General features: G+C 45.2%; 1 protein-coding gene across 8 annotated transcripts in view; it reads right to left on the bottom strand.

Moving 5' to 3' along the window:
- The window catches only part of SYNJ1 (synaptojanin 1), a 767,318-nt gene that overhangs the window by 126,550 nt on the left and 621,444 nt on the right, over nucleotides 1–19,324 (bottom strand). For 6 of the 8 annotated variants that reach the window (XM_069204034.1, XM_069204040.1, XM_069204035.1 and 3 more), the window contains one exon: nucleotides 11,331–11,369. The exons of the other annotated variants lie outside the window; for them this stretch is intronic. In XM_069204034.1, coding sequence (XP_069060135.1) covers nucleotides 11,331–11,369 — 39 coding nt within the window. The remainder of the gene's footprint in view (nucleotides 1–11,330; nucleotides 11,370–19,324) is intronic. 8 annotated transcript variants of the gene reach the window in all.

Below are 19,324 nucleotides of genomic sequence, written 5' to 3' on the forward strand. Positions count from 1 at the left end.
AACCAACACCTCAGGGAGGACTCCCTGGCGACTGCGAGCCCGTGAGTAACCAGAGACGACCCCCCCTGAGGACCCACAGCAACGCCTCCAGAGACAATGCAAAGGCTCCCCCTGACCGCGACTGCCTGTAACAAGGGACCCGACGCCTGGAACCAACACTGCACCCGCAGCCCCCAGGACCTGAAGGAACCGAATTTCGATGCAGGAGTGACCCCCAGGCGACCCTCTGCCTTGCCCAGGTGGTGGCAGTCCTGAGAAGCCCCCCATGTGCCTGCCTGCACCGCTAGAGTGACCCCCAGGTCCCTCCATTGAAACTTATACAAAACCCGACACCTGCTTTGCACACTGCACCCGGCCGCCCCTGTGCCGCTGAGGGTGTGTTTTGTGTGCCTACTTGTGTCCCAGCCAGTGCTCTACAAAACCCCCCTGCTCTGCCCCCGAGGACGCAGGTACTTACCTGCTGGCAGACTGGAACCAGAGCACCCCTGTTTTCCATAGGCGCCTATGTGTTTTGGGCACCTTTTTGACCTCTGCACCTGACTGGCCCTGAGCTGCTGCTGTGGTAACTTCGGGGTTGCCTTGAACCCCCACGGTGGGCTGCCTATGCCCCAGAACTGAGACTTGTAAGTGTTTTACTTACCTCCTAATCTAACCTTTACTTACCTCCCTCAGGAACTGTTGATTTTTGCACTGTCCACATTGAAAATAGCTTATTGCCATTTTTACAAAGACTGTACATGATCTTGTTTTCATTCAAAGTTCCTAAAGTATCTAAGTGAAGTACCTTACATTTAAAGTGCTTGATGTAAATCTTGAACCTGTGGTTCTTAAAATAAACTAAGAAAATATATTTTTCAATATAAAAACCTATTGGCCTGGAGTAAGTCTTTGAGTGTGTGTTCCTCATTTATTGCCCGTGTGTGTACAGCAAATGCTTAACACTACCCTCTGATAAGCCTACTGCTCGACCACACTACCACAAAATAAAGCATTAGAATGATCTACTTTTGCCACCATCTTACCTCTAAGGGACTTGGACTCTGTGCATACTATTTCTTACTTTGAAATAGTATATACAGAGCCAACTTCCTACAATATATAATCAAGTCAGGAGTAGGTACGTTGAGAATGAGAGGAAAAAGTATCGTCCATAATCTCCAAGTATCAATTAGCCCTAGTTCTGCCACCTTCTTTTTTAAGGGATTGGAAAAGCTAGCTGTTAGTGAACGTGCCGGGTGGGAGCTTCTGATGTCTTGATGTAGTTGGTCTTGGGTTTGAGTGTGGGAATCTTCCCACTTCCCCAAGTGCTGGTGCATAGATTTGCATTTCATGTCCAAGTCTAGAGTGTGTTTCCCCATTGAATACATGTCATGCTAGAGAGACGGGAGTCTAGTTGTTAGGTCGGAGCGAAGAGCTTCGAGGGATCTAGTCATGTCTAATTTTAACTCTTATCTAAGTTCTTTTTTGAACTCCTGCAGCGAAGCTAGCAGGTCACATTTGGTGAGTGCCATAGTACCACGCTCCGAATGTTGTGTGTGGTTCTCCCTGGCCTCCGCCAGTTGAAAGTAGCTGGACACTCTATTATGCTGAGTTTTTTCGGGTGGCATGTTCAAACTTCACACTACCCTTGTTCATCTAGGGACTTAGCCCCAGTGGCCGAAGCAGATCAAACCTGCACTCCGTCAGATATGTGGATGCCTGACTCTCTGTGCCATTACATGTTGCAGTAGCATAGGGCCGCCTGCTACACCTCTCAGAGGGGACAGCGGCGTTCCAAGGCTGTGCATCCCCACTTGACTTCTTACTTCACAGGGAAGGGAAAAAAGAGGGGCACCCCGCAGCAGGACTGCCCAGGACTCACCTCCGGCACGCCGTCAAATAATTCACAGCTGTCATTCCCCAAGATATCCTGAAGCGCGACTCATGCCTGCACTCCCCGATATGCTGCATTACATTGGAGAAGGTCATCTGTGGGGGGTCACCGAGCTGAGATTACCAAACGATATGCAATCTTCCAGGGTGGGGGAGTGGGGGCATGAGGCGGCTAGCCTATCGTGAATAATTCTTGGAATATTGCTATTATGCCTTAGTCTGTGCGATATGATCTCGTGGTCTTGAAGCTCCCCCGGCCACCATGACAGAGTCAGGCACTCACAAGTCCTTCACGCAGGGGCCAGTGGAGCCGACCCCCATGTACTAGGACGGCTTAGGCCTTCAGGCGCTCCGTTGGTGCTCGGCGAGAGACCCCCCCCCCCCCCCCCAACCCCCCCCCGGCTCCATCACTGTCACCGTAGCACAACTCACTGCCAGACCCCGGGGCAATTCATAATGGCGAGCGCAAAGTCCGCCGGCAGCAACTCTCTCGGGCTCCGGACAGCAAGGCAACGCAGCAAGGTGTCCACCGCGCTGCTCTTCGGTTCCTCCAGTTTCTCTGGCTAGTTCACTTCCCAAAACTGACAGTTTCAGTGTTCACGGGCTCTCCTGCCTGTCATTCTCACTAGTAATGCGGCGGTGCTCGGGTGGGTTAGGTCCACTCGGCCATGTTGGCTTGCTCACGTCTCTTTACGGGATTACCACATGTTGAGAAGATTCTTTTTCCTTTCTCATCCATTTTTTAACTCAAGAAGCACTGGTTTTTAATCAGACCGTGGTTACCGGATTCTCTGCAGTTACATTAGACAGGCTGCGTAAGTGAGAAATTGAAAACTTTGCAGTCAGATTCAAATGAAGTGTCCTCTCTTTGTTTATGTTTGCCACTCTGTGACTATGCATTATTTAATAATTAGATGTTCTTTATGACCTGCACAGAAAAATTGTGTATCCCATCTCAGTTGTGAGTGCATTCTTTCAGTATGAAATGTTACAACTGACTTTCAATAACATTGAGGATATGTTTCAATTTAGGTCTTCTCTGGCTCTCCTATTTGAACTATATTTTCAAGCCTATCATCATTACTATCGATTTATTTTGGTGTAGGGAAGGTTGCTTGTTATGGCACTGTAGGCTAACAGCAGATGCCGTGATAATGTTTCCCTACAAAACGGCTGCCTAGGAGGAAGTTATATTTACACTGGTTGCAAGAAACCCCCTTTATTCTTCTGGCTACTTGATTTGTGCTGTGGGCTGTTTGCTACGATCAACATTCCCACATATGGTTAGGAAATCCTAACATAAGTTTACTAGATTAGCTATGGCACAAATGAACAAGTTACTTACCTTCGGTAACACCTTATCTGGTAGAGACTTTACTTAGCCGCAGGATTCCTTACCATAGAATATTCCACAGGTGACAGACTGGATCCAGAAACTTTTGGTGAGCAATACTTCTGCACGCTGGTAGGTGGCATTGTATGGCTCTGCATGGCATCGTCGGTCTCAGCACCGGATTTGACATGCGAGGTGCCTATCCCCATATAGGCGCCACCCCAGAGTGCTGATGTCAGCCTCTTTCGCAACTTTTCATGCCAAAAGCATGGAGCCACGAGGAACACTGACCAATGGTGTGCAAGCTAATGCAGTAATCGTAGCTTTGGCTCTGGTAGGGTGAGCGCAAACCCTCAGGGGGTTGTTTTTTGGCCAATGTGTAGCACAGAGCTATCTGTTGTGAGATGGGCTGCTTCTGCACCACCTTCCCTTTCTTGGCTCCGACATACCCTAGGAAGAGCTGGCTTTCCACCTGGAACTCACAAATGCAATCAAGTAAAACAACAACTTTCTTTTTGGGTCCTATCAGTGGAGTATCTCCTCTTCTTTAGAGAGATGACATGAAAGATGGGCAGAATGATGGACTGGCCTACATGGAAACGAGTAACCATCTTTGGAAAGGAGGATGCTGTTGTTTAAAGAACTGGTTGAAAGGTAAGGAGGATGCGTAGAGTGTGTTTGTAGCTCACTGACCCTCTGGGCAGATGTTCTCGCTACTAGGAATGCCATTTTGATAGCCAGAAGCCTAAGTGACAGTTGTGGGGCAGCTCAAAGGGAGTGCACATCAGGAAAGTGAGAAACAGGATGAAGTCCCATTGGGGCATAATAATAAACAGTGCTGGTGGGAATATGTGCTGGAGCCCTTTTAAGAACTTATGTATAATAGGGGATCTGAAAAGGGATGGTTGATCTGGCAACCACAGAAATACCAAAATGGCAGAAAGGTAACCTTTCAACATGATTTGAGGACCACTGCTCATGCTCAACAGCTTGAGATACAATCCGGAGCCATAAGAATGACTTGGGCCAGGTCGTTCTTGATCTTCTTGAGAACTCTGGGCAGGACTGGTATTGGCAGAAATGCTCCACTCATATTGAAAAGCGTCTCCAAGCAAGAGCTGGCTTAGAAACTCCAGGGTGCGAAACTACTGGCATTGAGCGTTCTTGGCGGAGGCGACATATTTTTTTTTTTTTTTGATAAGGAAAATTTATTGATTTTGCACGAAACAATAATGTATACACTTCAACATGATGCCAACGGGCATCAAACGATGATGGTCAAACCCTAGGCCCCCGCTATACATTGTTAAAACATTACACACAATCTAGAGCTTAGAAGCCCGCTATGCCCTCCCACTTCCCCCAAATCTTATTATGTTTGTGTAAGCAACCTCTGACCTCATACACCAGTCTCTCTCGCTGCGCACACCAATCCACCCCTCGTCTCCACTTTGTCAGTGTCGGTGCAGACCTGGCCTTCCACTCTGCCATTATGTCTCTCTTGGCCACTAGGCACGCCACCCCTAAAAAGGACCGATCTGCTCTTCGCAGCCCTGTGTCTCCCATGACCCCCAGCAGGAGGGGCAACGGCAACCTCCTTACCTCTTCTTGTAAGACCCCAGAGATCTCTTGCACCACCGCTTCCCAATAAGCCATTATGGTCGGGCATGCCCACGCCATGTGGAAGAAATCGGCTGTGTGACTCCTACAGCGGGGGCATTCCGCCGAGGGGCGGAGGCCCGCTTTATGTAATTTGGCGGGTGTGAGATATGTGGTATGAAGAAAATATGTTTGTATTAACCGGAGGCGTGTGGCCATTGTAAGGGAGCGTGGGGCCATCAGTGCTTCAGTCCAGTCCATTTCCTCCATGGGTCCCACCCAATTCTCCCACCTCTGGCGAAGCTCTTTCAGGGGGCCCCAGCGGTGGTGATCAGGGTGCGATATATCTGGGAAACCCCTCCTCTGCCCAGGTCTCCCATCAACGCCTTGGCTTCCATGGGGCTATGCTCGGGTATGGTGTCCCCTGCCTGTAGATGAACTAGTAGGGCATGGCGTAACTGAAGATATCGATGGAACTGTGTCTTGTTTAAGGAGTATTGTGTCTGAAGGTCTTGAAAGGACCGTATGTGTGACCCTCGCCAGATATCACCCAGCTTAGAGATACCTATGTTGTCCCAGTTCTGAAAGCCTTCTAGCCCTGCTACCTGTGCCAGTTGCCTCCTATGCCATAGCGGGGTCTGTTGGGTGGAGGCGACATATTTAACCAAGGATCTCTCCACCAGGCATTGATGGCTAAGTTCATCTGCTCTGGCATTCAGAGAGCCTGCCAGGTGTTGAACCGCTAGGGATATGCTATGGTGTTCCGGCCATTTCCAGAGATGCAAAGCCTCTTGACAGAGGATCCCCTACTCAATCCCGCCCTGTTTGTGTGGTATCACATGGAGGTGGTGTTGTCCGTGAACACCTGTACCAGCCTTCCCTTGACTGGAGGAAGAAAGGCTTTCAATGCCAACTGGATCTCTAGATGCTCCAACAGACTGACGTGGAGCCTGGATTCCGCTGGAGGCCAGTGTCCTCTGATCTCCACCTCTCCCAGATGGCCCCACCAGCCCAGGAGTGACATATCTGTCATTCCAGTTAGTTCTGGTTGGGGAAGGGAGAGGGGTCTGCCACTGAACCAATTGCGTTTTTTCAGCCACAACTGCAGGTCTTTTGCATTTCGCTAAGAGATCTGGATGGTGTCAGAGAGGTTCCCCTGATGCTGCAACCACTGGGATTTCAGGTCCAACTGCAGAGCTTGCATATTCCAACAGGCATGTGTCACAAGCCGAATGCAAGAGGCATGAGTACCAACAACCTCAGGGTCAATTTTACCAAAATCAAGGATAGAGGATGAAACATCCGTATCATAGCCTGAATATTCTGGACACGTCACTCGGGAGAATAAGCCTGAAACTGCACTGTGTCCAGAACAGTTCTGATGAAAGGAAGCATCTGAGAGGAATTCAGGTGTGACTTCAGCACAGTGATAGTGAACCCCAGTGAGTGGAGAAGATTCACCCTAGTCAGGAAGTGGGAGAAGACTGCCTATGGCGAGCCTGCCTTCAACAGCTAATCATCGAGGAAGCGGACGACCGGAAGCCTTGACCTTCAGTGGTGAGCTTCAACAAACTGCCATCACTTTCGTGAGCAGCCAAGGGCCACTGGTAAGGCCGAATGGAAGTACAACTGAAAGTGCTTTTGACCCACTGTGAACAGCAGGTAACGTTTGCTGATGGGGAGGATGGGGATGGAGATGTGGAAATATGCTTCCTGCAAGTCCAACACTACCATCCAGTATCCTGGGTCAAGGGCAGACAAGACTTTTGTGAGTGTGAGAATCTTGACTTTCTCTTTTTCAGGAACAGGTAGTGAATGAGCAGGTATAGAATAGGACAAAGGCCTCTGTCCTTCTGGGGCACCAGAAAGTAGCAGAAATAGCAACCATGACCTTCTTCATACCGGCACCCTCTTGATAGCTCCTTTGGCAAAGAGAGCAAACCCTTCTTGACAGAGCAAGAAGAGGTGGGTTCTCCATCAGCTTGTAATAAGTGGGTGGCATGAGAGGGGGTTGGTTACAAAAAGGAGCGAGTAGCCCCTTTGAGTAAGCACAAAACTCAACAGTCAGATGTTATTGACCTCCAGTGGTGCAGGTGATGGCATGTCATGCCCCCCACTGGATGCCCATGATGATCGGAGGGCAAACTAAAATGGTCTGGAGGCTGTGGCTGCTGGGGTCGGTAGCCTGGCGAGACTTCTGGCTACCTGTCCCAGGTGGTCTGTTGGAATTGCATCCACTGCCACAAAAAGATTACAAAACATATTGGCTGTCGTGCCTGGGAGTGCAGAGACCCAGCTGGAAACCCCTTCCCTGGCCACAAAAGGGGCAGTAGGCGGGTTGGGGTTGGCAAGGGGCCATAGAAAGCCCAACGACCTGGCTGTAGCCTGACTGTCCTTAAAGCACTCCAGCTTTGAGTTTGCCTTCAACCAGGAGCCATCAAAGGGCTTCTCCATGAGTGAAGACTGGACATCTCCGAAAAGCCAGCAGTTCTTAACCAGGCGTGGTGCCTAAGGACCACCGACGATGCTCTGCCCAATGGGTATATGCATCCAGCCCACATCTGATGGTGAACTTGGCAACATCTCCCCCACCAGCATTTGCTTGAGACAATATGGCTTGAGCTTCCTCCGAGACCATGGGCTGCCCTTGCACAACTGAGTCCCAGATCGTATGAGAGTATCGGTCCAAGAGGCATATGATGTTCACCGACCACAGTGCCAGGCTGGCAGAAGAGAACATCCTCTTCTCAAAAGGTATGCAGCCTCTTGGATTCCCTATCCGGTGGAGTGGCAGGAAATGTGCTGGGGTTAATTTTGAAAGGAGAGGCCTGGACCACCAAGCTGTCTGGGGTGGGCTGCTGGGTGAGGAAACTGGGGTCCCGTGGGGCAGGGCGATGGTTGTGGGCAGTTGTCCTATGCAGGGCTTGGACCAGACTCTGTCAAGATATTTGTCTTGAATGCCACTAAGGGAAGTGTGTAAGGTCCAGAACGTCAGCCATCCTCTGCACCACCATTGCAAATGAAGCCCCTGTTGCTGTAGCCACAGTAAGGGAAAAGAGCAGCCCAGTGTCTGGGGAGGTGTCCAGTCCACTAGCATCTGCCAGGTCCTTATACCAGGTGTCTTTGGGATCTTCTAATGTTTAATAACCATAAGGCTCCACAGACCCATCCTACTCATCGCCAAATGCAGGCCTATCGTAGTAATAAGGTGCTGGCTCCAATATATGAAGGCTGCCCCTCATCAGCGCTCGAGCCGGCACAGACTACGCCCATCCGACTCCATATCAGAGTTGGGAATGATAACGGGGTGGCACCACTGCTGGATGTTGGTGCCGCCAACTCTGAAGCTGGCTGGGGGAAGGTCGAGGTTGCTCAACCAGCACCGCTCCTAATCAGTCAGTGGATCCCTGTGGCCCAAATGGCACAGAGGGCAAACCTCCTGGTGGAAGACTGGTTACGGCCACCCTGGACCTGTGGTGTCAAAAGGCACAGTAGAGGCACGGGGCTGCCCAAAGATGAGGTTCATGGCCTTGCAGAATTCTTTAAGGTGGGTTGGTGTCGCACCAGCTCCCGGAAATTCAGGGAGGTGGTCCACACGCAGGGTCCACCACAGAGCTGGGCCTCGAGTGTTAACTGCCCTGTGACTTGTCGGAAGATTTGCGTGGCAAAGTCATAGACCTCTTCAACACTTCTTTTTGTGGGACTTTCACAACTTCCATGAGAATTGGACTGGATAACGATCAGCGGGGCTGACTTTGCAAATAATCTCAGGACCATCTTTGCATAAGCGATCTAAAGTGAAGTGGAGTTGTTCGACTGCAGATGGCGAGGAGCTTGAGGAATCGCTACCTCAGCACCTTGCGATGCATGTTGCGGCAATCCTCACATGTCTTGCCATCCTGATCTCACCCACGACACCAGAGGCAAACCAAGTAAAAATCTAGTCACTGATATCTGTTGGTGACAGGCACCGCATGGTTTAAAACCTGCCTTTCGGGTGGACATCCTACACACCAGGAGACAAAGTCTAAAAAATTCTTCGACTACTGGTCGAAAAAGATTCAGCCAAAAAGTGACGGGTAGCTTTCAGCGAATCTGCGCTGACTGGTGCGGAAAGAAAAGAACTGACATCAACGTGCTTGGTGGTGCTTATAGAGGCACTGCTCACAACACTTCTGGCGCAGAAGACGAAACGTGGAGCCGAACTACAGCACCTACCAGCATTCAGGGGTACTGCTTAACAAAAGTTTCCTGATCCGGTGTGATGCCTGGGGAATATCCTAAGGTTAGGAACCTGTGACTAGAAGTCTGTATTATATTAATGGTATTATGCCAGGGCAAAACAGAGCTAAAAATCAACACTTTGGTACTCCAAGCCAAGGACCAGGGTAATTATGGACTACTGCTTGACAAAGGCCCAGATGCAATGATAAAATTGAATGGTAAATTCAGCTATTTTCCTAACAAGAAATGGAAGCAGAAAGATAGAAATAAAAAGGCTTGTTAATGTTCATATTTCAAGACGCAAGCTGAGGTTCTTAAAAATACATATGATAGTGAACCGTACAAGGCAAATGGAGGAAATATCTAAAGGATGCCTGCCTTTAAGGTAAATAAACAAGTCACATTCCAGAAAAAACCTTGGATATATCTGAAATTAATTAGGGAGAAGATTCATGAAGCCTATTTGTCTGTCCAAAGCATAGAGAACACCTATATTGCTTCCTTTGAGTAAAATACCATTGCTAATATGTTTGCACCATTTTGAATCACAATCATACTTAAACATTATGGGACTGATTACAACTTTGGCGGAGGGGGTTAAAACGTCCCAAATGTGACGGATATCCCGCCCACCGTATTACAAGCTCCATAGGATATAATGGACTAGTAATACAGCGGGAGGGATATCTGTCACATTTGGGACGGATTAACCCCCTCCGCCAAAGTTGTAATCAGGCCCTATATTTGTTGAGGGATATGTAAAAGTATAAAAATGTACAATCTTGATAGAATAACTGAACGGTTAGAAATCACATTTTAATGCAGGTAACATAAAACAATACACGCACATATATCTAATAGAAACAGATAAATGCAGTTAGTTATTTTACAGAATCTAAAATTCACACTCAACAATAAACAATAATTCTGTTTACAAAACAATTTTACACTTATGTAGTTAGGAGAAGAGCCAAAGTGCCACAGTGCCCCCGGTGATAGGTGGCGTGTATCTAGATACAAATATTATTGCACGGTTTAAAAAAGGCACTGCTAACACGTTTAATGTGTTACCTACCACAAATTTATAATTCTGTCTCCCAAGGAGGCAAAGACACAGTTTTACTAAGCTTTTCTCTCACATTCTCCAGTAAAATATTCAGCAAAATCGTTTGTGCAGATGAAATGCACTAAACACCACCAATCTACTTGGTACATACTCTGCTGTAAAGCCGGTGACCCTCTTTTATTCTACTAATTATCAGTATGTTTTAAGACCTCCCCTGTTGCTTAAAATGGGACTAATTCTGTGTCCAAACCTTTGAGCAACAAGAAGCTGCGGTGTACACCAGTATTTACATACTCAATATGTAATTGTCTCACAGACGGAATTTTACAATGATGACTTTAAGTTACTTTTGCAACATTTCAGGAGCAGCACTGCATTCCATACGCAGTTTTCTTCTTAACTTTAATCTATCTGCCATAAATTTTTTGTTGAAATCTGCACGCTTCTCCAGAGACCATCTGACAAATTATAAATAAGCAAAATTTACAGCGACAATCTGTAATCTTAGTGGCCATGCCTATGTCCATCCATCCATACCACAGTAACTTTTCCTGGACTTACACAATATGTAGTTTGGAATGGCTTAAGGTGTGTTACCTATTTCATACATCAATTACATGTGCAGTTATTTTTAAGAAAAATGCACCAACTTCCATTTTAACTTTTCTCCTTTTACATAAATAAAATACTCTTTTATTTAAATGCACATGTATGTTACCAATACACAGAAGGCAGGATGCAATAAAAAGATACAACATGACAATTAGCAATATATCCACTAAATTAATGTGAATTCTTTGTGTGCGACTGTACTCTTTTCTGTATATTTATTATGACAGTGCTTTTACATACATTAAGGGAGGCTACAGCAACATATTAGTCTCAGGTCATCGCTGGTAAGCAAGCATAGATAACTGAAGTACCTCACGTATTATTCTTGGAGAGATTTTATTTTATTGGACACTATCAGTTCACTAGTACTTTTCAAAAGCAAATATCAAAAACTGTCAACCATACTAATGTGCAAAACTGGAAAACAGTGTCCAATTTCTCGCATAAGAGTAAATTACTGGACACCAAGTGCATATACTTTATGTGAAAAGAAGGCATTTGGAGAAGAAGGAAGACATACTATCAGGATTGTTCTACGTTTTCGTAACACAATCATGCACTACTGACCAATCTCCTAGCGAGATCATGCACTTTTCATACACAAATTTGAAAACAAATTGTTACCTTCGGTTTCTTTCCTAGCTGCAGCTGGACTTCTAGACCCTTTTCTCACACAAATAATGGATGCAGAGGAGATGAAAGTATAATAGGACAGTCAGTAACAAGAATAGAAAGTAAAGTAGATCAGACAGCTAGGAAGACCAAGAATTGTATTTCCGTCATAAATGAAACAACTGACATCTGAAATACGGTTGTAAATTATCCCATCCATCATAGGTGTTCAGTTTCAAGTAATTAAACATGAATTCATAAAGTAATAAAAAGAATAGAAGACTCCACTCTTCTCTTCTCCATGAGATGTTTTTTTATTTAAATTTTGAGATGTTAGGGAGGAGATACAGACTCAACAAACCAACCCCAACACCAGCAACAAACCTTCTTTTGCACTCCTCAAGTCCTCCCTCGTATTTCCTTAAAAGACAATCTCATTCACTTGCTCTACAAACTCCAAATCTAAAGGCAGGATGAGAGCATGCTGCAAACCACTGATAAAGCCAACACAATACTGCAGGATGTAGTCTGAGGTCATTATTAAATTCTACCATACACACCTGCACCATGAACTTCAAAGCGTAAAAGGCAATAGTTCAAGGCAATGTGCTGGTTAAAGACTTAGTTATATTTTAGGTCGGGTGAGGATTGGGATATATTTCATGAAAGTACTCATTCAATGTGCCATAAACATCTTTTAAGTTCTACAGTTTTGAAGGTTATTTTGTGTATCCCAAATATCGATTTACACCCAAACCAGGTTCAAAAATATCTAGAGCACAACAAATTATTATAATACAGTTTGTTTTTAAAAAAGTGCTAAAGGTAGCTATGTTCTATGTCATCATAATGAACAAGTTACTTACCTCAGTAATGACGTATTTGGTAGAGACTCTATCTAGCCACACATTCCTTTCCTTTGAATATCCCTAGGTATCAGACAGGATTCAGAAGATTTTCGAGCACCCCTGAGCGCCGGTAGGTGGCATTGTTTGGTTCTGCGTTGTCCATGCCAGAAGTGATATGCACAGTCCTTATATAAATGCCACCTTGGAACACTGATGTCAGTTACTTTTGTGACTTTCCACGCCAGGAGCACAGAGCCACATTGAGAACTGACCACTGGTGTGGAAAAGACCAAGATCCTGAAAGGGGGTGTCCTTCATAGCTGAACCACTTTGTAAAGCGGATAGGATTGGGAGGGTCAATAAGGAATCTGCAACTAGATAGTCTCTCCACCAGATGAGGTATTACCAAAGATAAGTAACTTGTTCATCTGACAGAGACCTCAAGCTGCAGGTCATTACCTTAGAACAGACCCAAGCAATACCTTCCCGGAGATGGGACTGCAAATCCCATAAAACCAAAATGTCCTGCAAGAATGAAGGGGTGAAGTACCAGTCATACCAGATCTGACTGTCCAAGCAGTAATGTTTTGTGAACATGTGCAGGGATGCCCTCGTCACTGTCTGACAGATATCCAATGAGAGGAACGCCACAAGCTAGTGCAGTTGTCACAGCTTTCGCTCTAGTAGAGTGAGCCTGCACACCCTCAGGGGGCTGTTTCTTGGCCAATGCGTAGAAGATCTTACTACTCTGGAGAATCCATTGAGAGATGGTTCTTTTCTGTAGCGCTTTCCCCTTTTTGCTCCCAGTTGATCATCCACCCAGACCTCTTTTGAGCGGTCAAAGTAGAACGAAATAGCTCTTTTTGGTACCAGCCGGTGGAGTCTCCCCTCCTCTTTGGAGGGATGAGGAGGAGCAAAGAAGGTAGGCCGGGTTATGTTCTGGCCTACATGGAAAGGAGTGACAACCTTCGGTAGGAAAGATGCATGTCTGGAGGACCAGATTGTCCGGGTAAATGGTGGTGGAAGGAGGTTGTGCCGAGAACCTAGCCACAACTGGTGACTTAAAGATGGAAGGCTGGTTGGGAAACAGCAAAAACACTGAGATGGCATTTAAGTAACCCTTAACTTTGCCGAAAGCAGAGCCCACATGGGCCAAAGACAGTGTAGACAAAAGAACTTGTGACAGAGATGCAGACAGGGGGTCGACATGGTGAGAGACACACACACCATGATATAAACTTTTCCCAATGCAGGTGTATACTGGTCGCCTAGCTGTCACAATAACATCACAGACTTCTGGAGGAAATTTGAAAGCTGTCAACTGTTGCTGCTCAATTTACACGCATGAAGATGTAGGGTGCGCAGGTTCAGTTGCAAGACCCTGCCCTGTTGCTGCAACAGAAGATCCTCCTGAAGAGGCAATCTGATTAGTGGACCGATGGCCATTGTCCACAGCTCAGGATACCAGACTCTCCGTGCCCAATCCAGAGCCACAAGAATGACTTGGGCCCGGTTATTCCTGCTCTTTTTCAGAACTCCGAGCAGGAGGAGTGTATGCGCAAAGGGGTACAGAAGGCCGGAGCTTCACTCTGGATGAAAACCATCTCCAAGAGAGAGCTACCTTGGTAACTCCAACGTGCAGAACTGCTGACACTGCACGTAATTGGTGGTGGCAAACACATCCGACTAAGGACCTCCCCACTGCTGAAAGAGACCTTGGCCCACCTCTGAGTGGAGACAGCATACGTGATCTGCAAGGCATCTTCAGCTGAGTTCGTCCACTCTGGCTTTCAGAGACCGCAATGACATTCCAGCCATGTCCAGAAGAAGGTCTTGGTCTCACCACCGGCTCTGCTTCGGATCCGCTGAGGGATCCATCTCTAAGGGTGAAACCGCTGGTGTGGTTCCAGTAGAGGCCACTGCTGCATCCGTGGGGCTGGAAGGCACTCCAGAAGGGTCGGACCTCACAAAAAAAGAGGCGCATGGCCTCATAAAACTCCTTTCACTAGGCGGGGTCACTCTGGCTCCAAGGAAATCGTGGAAATACAGAGCGGACCCAGCCTCAGACCCCGCCGACTCACTGGGCATGGAGTATTCCGCTTACCCTTGTCTCATCAGATGACTGACAGACACGGGAAAGTCGATGAGCGTTTAGATTTCTTTGACTTCTTATGCTTGTGGGATTTACCTGACTTCCCTGAAGACTTTGAATGCAGCGCAGATGCTGAGAAGGGCTCTGCGAACCGTCCTAGAGCTCCCACACGAATGGAACATAGAGAGTCGACCGAAGTCAGCCAACGTCGGACTTTGGGTGCATGGTGCAGCAGTCCTCACACGCCTTGGAGTTGTGTCCTGGCTCCAGGCACCACAAACAAGTTTTTGTGGGATTCTGCCACCAACATTTGCTGATGGCTTGCTCCACATGGTCTGAAACCAGTTGGTTTCTTGGGTGAAATCCTTCACACAGGAGATGAAATCACAAAAACGTTGGTAGAAAGTCGAAAAAGTCTAGTCAAAAAATGACGGAGGGTTAGCTCAACCCAAGTAAACGCTACCTGCGATGGAAAGGAAAGAGCTGATGTCAGCGTACAAAGGTGGAACTTCACTTCCAGTGCGGACAACGGAAATGTGGAATCAGACACTACCACCTACCAACGCGCAGGGGTTCTGTTCGAAGATCTTCCAGATCCAGTGTGATGCCTGTAGATATTCAAAGGTAAGGAATCTGAGGCTAGAAGTCTCTATCAGATCCTAGAAATATTTCAAGACTACTTTGAAAAAAACCTTCAAAAAGAGTTTCAAATAACCAAATCTACTAATGCAGTGCATACCAACTTTATATCTGCTAATTTGTGAGTATGAGGAGATTAATTATATAATGTTTTCAATAGAATCTTCTATAGCAAATACAGCAGACACAAAAATTATAAGATAATTTAAAATGTCTTGGTAACCACACAAGAAAATCATTTTTCCTGCAGATTATCCAGGTTCTAAAATTATCTCTACAAAACCAACTCAACTCAGTAATAATTCATGTACCAGAGGTAGTCTGGCTACACCAGAGATTCTGTTGATCCCACATCAGTAGAGGTAAAGCCAACACATGAATTATGTGGCCACAGCATTCTTGCAGTTATGTCTGCTGCTATGACATGAAAGGATAAAGGAACAAATACTAATTTACAGCCTGGCTAGAGTGCTATCAGACTGCTAGGGTGAGGTAGCCACATCCCAGCCCAGAGAGGCCATCTGAATCCTAACACCAGCACCGGTCCGGTGGTGCATTTTTGCTGAAAGTGATGCCACTGACATGACAAGATAATTCTCAGTGAAAATGCATCATTGGCAATGCACCACATCATGGACAATCTCTGTTTTTTAATACTTTAGAAACAAGTTTCCTCCCTGGGAGTGAGTGACAATTTTCTTCTTTTTCCTGCCTGGATATACCCTTCCTTGTATGGCAGACATGGTCATGAAAAATGAATGTTGGAAGGCCTATTGTAAACTAGGTGGCCCTTTTTATGCTCACAAACCAGCAGAATGATAGCAAATGAGCCACTGGCTAGGGGTTTTAGATGCAGCAGATAGGACACTTTAGTTCCCAAAACTCTAAGGAGGGAAGGAGGGGGGAGGGGGGAGCATGGGTTTGGTGGAGAAGGATATCAGCCAGATCACTGTGGATATCCTGCATCCACCAAACCAATAATGACTCACTCAATTAAGTGAATTTCGTTGAAGCAGGAAGGTGATGAAGAAACTACAGGAAGAATACTGAATCCACCAGAACACTGACAAGGGTAAGTAAAGTACATTCTTCTAATTCATAATAGTTCAGACCTTTCCAGCCCCAGTCTAAAAGACATTCATTACAGACTGTAAAACTTTAGATTTGAGACCCAACGCAGATGAACTGAAAAAATGCTACACTAAAAATCTACCATAAGCAGTCTTTGCGTGAGCTAATAAAAGTGTGTGGGCAAAATATGTACAGAGGTACAAGATGATGCCTACAAATTCCTAGCAGATTGTCTACAGACACCTCTTTGCAGCACAAAGTGATAGCTCTGCCTTTGCTATTGAGTTGTGAGTCCTTTAGAGATATGCATTTGAAGCAATTCTAGGCACAGATCAAGCATGAGAGTATCCTCCCAGAAATTAAGTGCTTAGTGATTAGAAAACACACAATAACTGAAGAAGACATATATGCTGGTCCAGACACATGTCAAGGACTTATTTGTTCAAAAGATACCAGATGCACTTGAACTGTAAGTTCGACTTTAGTTCATGATCCAAATAGGAGGGATGCGTAGAAACAGGATAGAGTCCATATCATTTATTGATATATGATCAGAATACATCTTCAACAATGGGTGTGGAATTTAATAAAATACCTACTTGTCCATGGGACAGGTTGCTTCTTAAATCTACTTGTCCTGTAAAAAAATCTACTTGTGCCATGTAGTGTGGCTACAAATTATGGCAGCAATCTCATTATGTAAAAGCTCTGATAATAGCCTACCTGATTATGCCAGGGCTAATACTATGGTAGAGCATGAATACTTGCAGTTTCAATCCCTACTATAGCAATTTCCTTATTTTTCCACCATTCTGCAGATCTACATAGTGGGGCTGGAGGAAGCAGTAAGCAATAGTTCCAGGGCTGAAATGCCTTTGAATCTGCAAACCTAATAGCTTGCTTGTTTTAAGGATTTTTACCAGCTCTTCTCTAATCTTTTCCCATAATGTGAAAGGTTGGAAATTTACCACTGACAATGGCAGAAGTGGAAGTTTTTTCAGAGTTGGGAAAAAAGTGGTTGGATGGAAAGTGAACTTGCAAATGCTCAACAGTTTTTCACATGAGAAAATCTACACATGCATATTTGCTCGTGCTAAAATACAGTTCACAAATATTTTCCAGGTGTACGATTTCCTGGTCTACTTCTTTAAGTTCTTGTGAATTCACGAAAGCCACTAATTCAAAGACCTATACCATGGGTACATTTTTGTGACTCTAAGAATTGAGTCCCTAATTAGGTCTGGGGTTCACAAAGACATTTTGTTTTTATTAAAATTATATTTCTTTCTCTATCCCTTTATTGGCCGGCTTTGCTGTGAGTGATCGCACTCTGCTTTTCCACAATGAGCATATTGACACACAGAGTAGTATTGTTCAGTGCCAGGAACTACTGTGGCAAACAGTGGTGTAACAAAGCTGGAGGGGGACCCCTGCAAAGAACACAGAGGGTCCCCCTCGCAGACTCACTCAGGGCAGGAGCTGTGCTGAGGGGGTCCCCCTGGAGGAGGGGCAGTGGGGCCTTTTTTACACCACTGGTGGCAATGTGTGCTTTTTGAGACAAAAACCTTTGTTTTCTTTTTGCCAATGTTTGTTACAATGGTGAGGACCTGGCAGCTCCCACTACAATAGTGTTACAAAAGCCATGTCAACACAAGGCACACACTGACGAAACCAAAAGACTCACAAAAAAATATTCGGTCGGTTAGCTTTGCCAGTGCTTATGCTTCCCATAATATTGTTGAAAATGATTGTACTGATTTTCCATTAGGAATACTTTTTGGAAATACTAGCATGCGTCAACACATTTTATTAAATAACGCTTCAAAGAAATAGCACTTACATTTTTTATAGTGAAACGTTTTTTCCCTACATGCATTTTTTTCTGAACATTTTATTTTGAAAGCAAAGAATCATCACTCTTGCTTACAAGCTTTTGCAAACATTTCCATCTAATCAGAGAGCATTCTGGGAGCATCATACTTAGCCTCATATTGTTAAATGTTTCAAACGTGTGTACACTTTTGTTTTTTTGTTTACTGGAACCACTGTCAGTAGTGCAGCGTGACCTTAAAACATTTACTTCTAGCGCTCACCCTTATAATGAAGGCCTTTCGTTAATGAACAATAAATACAAGTTCGAACAGCAATAACATATGGACACACATTATCTCAACTGCAGACAGTTCCCTTTTCTGCAATCTAGCCAAAGGGTTTGCGCTGCGGGGGTTTGGGTCTACTTGCCCCAAGGACAAAATAAACATGAAAACTTGTTTCCCTTGACCCCAAACAATATGCCCCGGGCATCGGGCGATAGGAATCCCACATCCCTGCTTCAACATATATACATTCTTTCTTCTACAGCCGACACATGTTTTGTCACACTTTTTCAAGGCTGTAAAGTACATAAAAAAATAAACTACAAAACCTCTTGGATGACAGGGGTATATAATTGAAAAACAACTCCACACAATCACAATTAGATTAAAATAAAAAAATAAAAAAAATACCAAGAAATATCATGTGGAAAGAAGTGTTGAAATCACCAGTGTACATTCCAAAAGAATTCCACCAAATAACAGTGTAACATACCCGAACGTCCTAGTGCAAAGTCATGAGAAACATACCGGTTTCCACACAGAATATAATTAGAGTTCCAAGGAAACCGTGTAGTTCACATGAAAAGGGAGTACAAGGTAGATGAGAGAAGACGGAAAAAAGAAAGAAGACTGACCTACTGGAATTTCAAACCCAGTCTTTAACTGAATCACACCGTCGCCTCAGCGTATACATCTAGAACCACAAGATATGTGATATGATCGTTGAGCAAGGTATGTTTGAAGGCTCAAGTTTCACCTATCATCATCAACAATGAAAACTGAGCAACCTACCTTGAAGCCAGGAACAAACGGTAGAAATAATATCTTTGCCCCACAAGAAGTGCTGTAACATCTGTTTTCAAATCCTGCTCTAGTATGCCGAAGGTGTCAATAGGGCTGCAAATATATTGCTAATAAAATAAATAATCCATGTCTTACAAAGTATTCAGTAACTGCAAGGAACTAAGTAAAAAACCTACCAAAAAAGCTATCAGTGTAAGCGACATAGTTTCATAATTGTATAAAAGCTGTTCATGTGGCCCAGTATTAGGACTATGTAAGGCTGGGAAAAAAAAAATCTAAAGTTGTATGTATAAGTATACTGAGCTGAAGTTTAAGATGCGCTGATATTACAATGTGCTTAAAGGATAAAAGGCAGGTCATTACACCTACCCTGCGACAGTATATTAAATAGAGTGACTCCCAAATAAAGTAATGGCTTGACACAGCGCAGAGACCTTGCTAAGTCTTAATCTAAAG

Source organism: Pleurodeles waltl, chromosome 8, assembly GCF_031143425.1.
Source record: "Pleurodeles waltl isolate 20211129_DDA chromosome 8, aPleWal1.hap1.20221129, whole genome shotgun sequence".
Taxonomy (NCBI): Eukaryota; Metazoa; Chordata; class Amphibia; order Caudata; family Salamandridae; genus Pleurodeles; species Pleurodeles waltl.